We start from the raw sequence: 4,623 nt of genomic DNA on the forward strand, positions 1-4,623 counted from the left end.
GGTCAGTTTAACAGTGAAATCTCAGATAGTAGCAGGCATTACTGAGGAAAAGTGAAAGGCTGAAATTACCTTTGCAGGTGGCTAATCACTAGCTTCTGGATGCTGGAGTAAGAGGACTCAATGGACTGGCCAAGTTTCTTTAGGCCCTATGGTGAAAATCGAATAACAACAAAAAAACTAAAACAAGATGTGGTTTTCAGTTAAAAATCTTATCTGGTCTCCCAAGTTTGAACACTAAAAAAAGGGCAGCATTTACACATCTTGCTCTCACCTTGACAGTCAGCTGGTTCATGAGAAGAGCCTGTAGTTCAGGGCTTCGTGAAAGCAGAGAGCAAACGGTAAGAAACATTAGAATCATCCCTACTATCACATTTAACTAGCCCAACACATTTGCTACCACCTACAGGACACTGGAAATATTACAACATGACACAGAGCAAATACTTCTAACAGAAATTCAAATTGAATCCTTGAAAGCACCATGGTGGCCCACAGCAAGAAGGTTCTGGGTTTGAATCCAGGTCGATGTGGAGTTTGTATGTTATTGTATGTGTTTTCTCTGAATGCTTCAGTTTCCCCCACCATCAAAAAACACGTACTAGGTTCTCCTGTCCAGTCAGTGATCAAGGCTCAGATCTGGAGTTGGTGGATGGGTTAAATGCAGACAATGAATTTCGATAAATGTACGTTTATGTGACAATATAGTACCTTTACTTTTAGTACTCTCTCCTGGATATCCATGGATTATGTGTCATTGACTTAACTGTTGTTTCCCTGTTACTTGTGAAATGTCTATACTGTGAGTACTTGTAAAACAGTATTTGTCTAAGGGGGTTGCTGTCATGTGTGCTTTTTTCTTTTTTGTGGCCTGTTCTATAAATTAAAAAAGAAAAGAAAAAGAAATTGTCTTTTCTCACCTTGACTGTCCCCACAGCAAAAGTTCCAGAAACTCATCCTGGACCTGAGTGCTTGTGTTCTTTTCCTACAGACAAAGAGGAATCAGACAAACTAAAACCTAAACTGTACATTTACTACCACTTAACAAGTAAACTGCTGATTTAAAATTCAAATATCACGATATTTTGGACCATACACGTCAACATCGATACTGTAAGGTAGGGCTGGGTATCTTATCGATGTTGTTCCGATATCGTGATACGAGACTAGATATCGTCTTAGATTTTCGATATGTTGTAATATGGTAATAAGTGTTGTCTTTACCTGGTTTTACAGGCTGCATTACAGTAAAATTATGTAATTTTCTGAATTTACCAGACTGTTCTAGCGGTTCTATTATTTACCCTTACCCACTAAGTCATTAAATTATTTCTGGAGATTATTTATCAAAAATCTCATTGTGTAAATAACATTTTGTTAAAGCACCAATAGTCAACTGTACAATATCCTTGCAATATCAACAATGAGGTATTTGGTCAAGAATATTGGGATATTTGATATCCTGCCAGAGCTTCCTGTATTTGGTATAAAAGTCCAAACCATCCAAAAAATGTACGTTCACACTAAAAACAACCCGGATCATGGTTCAGCTTGATCCGGGCCAAGACTAACTCTTTTGGGTCCGGACCAACAGCCTGAAATTTGGTCCAGAACTTGGTTCGGGGAAAGTTTCAAACCTGTAATTTGGGTTTGGATCAAAGGGAAATGTCCAAAAGTCTGGAACTAACGAGCTAGGTGTGAAAACCCCCTTAGATTACAAACCACGACTTCTTACCTGAACAAACTTAGTGAGTCGAAGATCCATCTGCATGAGTATGTCCTCCCAGGCTTCACACATGCATGTGAGAGAGAGGTGCAGGTACTGCAGCAGGGTAGAGATGTGGGTGAACTTGCGTGCCATCCTGGTCACCTCAGGCAGACAGTCTGACAACAACCCTGTGTCTAGCTGGAAGACAAAGAAAAAAGAATCAAATGTAAAAATTGTATGTTAGAGCAGAGATGAGGACAAGAAGACAAAGCAAGTTTACAAGAAATGGAGGAAGCCAAATCGTCACCTGAACGTAGCAGATCTGTGGGTTGCTGTCAGCAGACCGGACTTCTGTGATGACAGACAAAGACTTGAGATCACTAGACAGACTCAGGCTGCGACAGGTTCCTGATACCTGGAAAGTGTCACCACATTAAAGAGTTCAATCAACTAAATGTATTGTTGTGGCCAAGGGATATGAGCTTTAGAAGTTAAATATTTTTTAAATTTTGTCCTTTTTTTTATGTTTAATCACTCAATTCTGCACTTCCGGTCAAATTTCTGCGGGCTATTATTTTATCAGTCTAAACTTGATGAATGGATTATTTTTGAGGTAAAGACAGACAGCTCTTCTGAGTTACCGGAGGGCCTTACCCCTGTTAGAGTGGCAATCTTGTACATCCCATAGGCATAAAGCTCCACAAAGCCAGAGTCTCCTCCAAGAACAAGTATGTTCAGCCTGCATGGAAACAAAAACGGGGTAATGAAATATTATCCAGTTCAACCGAAAAAAGAACACTGCATTAAAGAGACTCAGATGTTGTTTTTCGGTGTGTTGCTTAAACGTGAGGCCTAATTTACCTGACTTCTCCCATGAGATTCAATATCTCATCAGACTTTTCCTCACTGTAACACAGATAGATAAACACATATGACTGCTATCACAAGCGAAACATACAGTAACCAGCTGATATTGGACTGAAGAGTTATGAATTAAAAATACTGTCCTACCTGAAGATCTTGGAAGTTGTGCTATAGCTGGGGGGGAAACAAAAGTTGCAATCAAATGTTAGTAAATCCAAGTGTTGCTCTCTTATAATCCGATGTGCAGTTAGTGCTAGTGGTACCTCTTGGGAAGTGTTGGTAATTTGGGAAGAAAAAGTTTGGATTCATCCTCTGAGTTGTAGAAGGAGCTGAGGGCACTGAAACACAATAAAAAAGACAAACACATTAACATTAATCTAGAAAATCAGACGTCCTTTGTGCCACTGGATCAAACCCCGATCCTCGTGCATACCTGCTCTCCTCCGTCACCTCCATCCAGTGCATGCAGGTCACAGGGCTCTGCATTGGAAACACGTGGAGGATCTCTGCTTTCTCAACCCCACACAGGACCACCTGCTTTGTGTCTCTGAGGCTGAAGGCCAAAACTGGGGATTAAAGAGAGAAGTTTCATTTCTTCATGTTACCATCAACAAGCAGGGGACTATCAACACAAAGAGGTACACAGTCATTCCTTACTTTTGCCATCAGGTCGCCAGGCAAGTGCAGTGATGTCCTTCCCAGTATACTCACTGGGTGGTAAACTCCAAACACGCTGGAAACTAGCCAAGCGATGGAGTAACAACTAGGGACAAACCATGAAATTACAAACCACAAGAGATACCAAGAAGGCATGTTTCAGGGTAACCAAAAAAAAAAAAAAAAAAAAAGGGGTTTCAGCCTACCTCTCCTGTTGTGTTGGCCAGAGCAATGAGATCCCTTTTGGGAGACCATGCCATGCACAGCACCGGGTTAGGAAGCTGCTTCTCTCCCACTTGCCGAAAGGCAGGCATGTTGTGGGCTGGAAAATGGGAAGCTGTCAAATAAATAATAATTTGGACGGTTAACTAAAAATAAATGTATGAAATTGCTCTCATGTGTGGTAATGAAATCCTCTTTTTGGGGCCCGAGAAAAAACACAGCTGAGCATTTGTCCTTAAGTGTAACGTTAACGATATTTTATAACAATTATTAATCGTTTGAGAGCAATTTTTCAATAACACACATTGGCGAGTTTTCTTAATTTTGTAAGATTGTAAATTAGCTATTTTGTACAGTGTTGAACTAAATCTGCAAAATGCAATTAGCGTGTAACGTTAGTCTAAATGTAACGTTGATAAAGTGTGTAGCAGGTGGGTAACGTTAGCGACATAACGTTAACTAAAAATAATTATCTACATAACGTTATGTCAACATTAATGATGACTAATGCTCCCTCACCGTTACGAGTTGACAGATGGAAGCTAATAGCTATGCTAGCAGGTATGCTAGCAGGTTCGCTAGCAAGCCGACAAAGCTAATATGGAGAAACTCCCGTGGCTAAGTTCACCGCTGAGCCTCACAGACGGCAAAATAATAACTGCAACATACCGTTGTGAAATAGAAAAGCGTCAAACACGCTCTGCTCAGCCTTGCGAAACAGACATTAACGTTTTCTTCTTGGTGTTTTCACAGTTACGCGGACAGCGCCATATTTTCCCTGTGACCAATCATCGAGGAGCAACGGGAGGCGGGAGAAGACAAAATTACTCAGAGGGAAAAACGCAATTCGTAAATGGTTGAATATATGGTCAAATACGTCCCCTTGTAATTGTATATTTTGACAATATGATTTTGTATTTTGTGCGTATTTGTGTTTATATTGGTTCTTTATGTGTACGTTTTTTTACTTTATTTGATGTGTTTTTTTTGTTTGTTTTTGCTCTGTACTGTATGTAACCTATCTTGTATTGTAATTTTGGATGAATAAAATGTATTAAATCATGATAATACATGTATATATTATTTTTATTATATAAAATAAAAAAAATGTATATACATACAGTATATGTATATATCATATACAGCTTATATACAGTATATTTTGTTTATTGTTT

At 39.3% G+C, this 4,623-nt stretch overlaps 1 protein-coding gene across 3 annotated transcripts in view; it reads right to left on the reverse strand.

The window, feature by feature from the left end:
* Positions 1–4,258, reverse strand: part of anapc4 (anaphase promoting complex subunit 4) — an 8,795-nt gene extending 4,537 nt beyond the window's left edge. The window contains exons 1-13 of one of the 3 annotated variants that reach the window (XM_032526459.1): positions 3,968–4,254; positions 3,433–3,548; positions 3,227–3,332; positions 3,003–3,135; positions 2,833–2,907; positions 2,717–2,743; positions 2,567–2,611; positions 2,360–2,444; positions 2,013–2,120; positions 1,733–1,903; positions 918–982; positions 272–314; positions 70–146 (exon numbers count right to left, since the gene is read on the reverse strand). In XM_032526459.1, coding sequence (XP_032382350.1) covers positions 70–146; positions 272–314; positions 918–982; positions 1,733–1,903; positions 2,013–2,120; positions 2,360–2,444; positions 2,567–2,611; positions 2,717–2,743; positions 2,833–2,907; positions 3,003–3,135; positions 3,227–3,332; positions 3,433–3,540 — 1,043 coding nt within the window. In that variant the 5' untranslated portion in view covers positions 3,541–3,548; positions 3,968–4,254. Of the gene's footprint in view, positions 1–69; positions 147–271; positions 315–917; positions 983–1,732; positions 1,904–2,012; positions 2,121–2,359; positions 2,445–2,566; positions 2,612–2,716; positions 2,744–2,832; positions 2,908–3,002; positions 3,136–3,226; positions 3,333–3,432; positions 3,564–3,967 lie in introns of all 3 variants that reach the window. The other 2 variants (XM_032526458.1, XM_032526457.1) reach the window with 2 other exon arrangements.
* Positions 4,259–4,623: the final 365 nt, after the last annotated feature.

This window comes from Etheostoma spectabile, chromosome 9, assembly GCF_008692095.1.
Source record: "Etheostoma spectabile isolate EspeVRDwgs_2016 chromosome 9, UIUC_Espe_1.0, whole genome shotgun sequence".
NCBI classification, from domain to species: domain Eukaryota; kingdom Metazoa; phylum Chordata; class Actinopteri; order Perciformes; family Percidae; genus Etheostoma; species Etheostoma spectabile.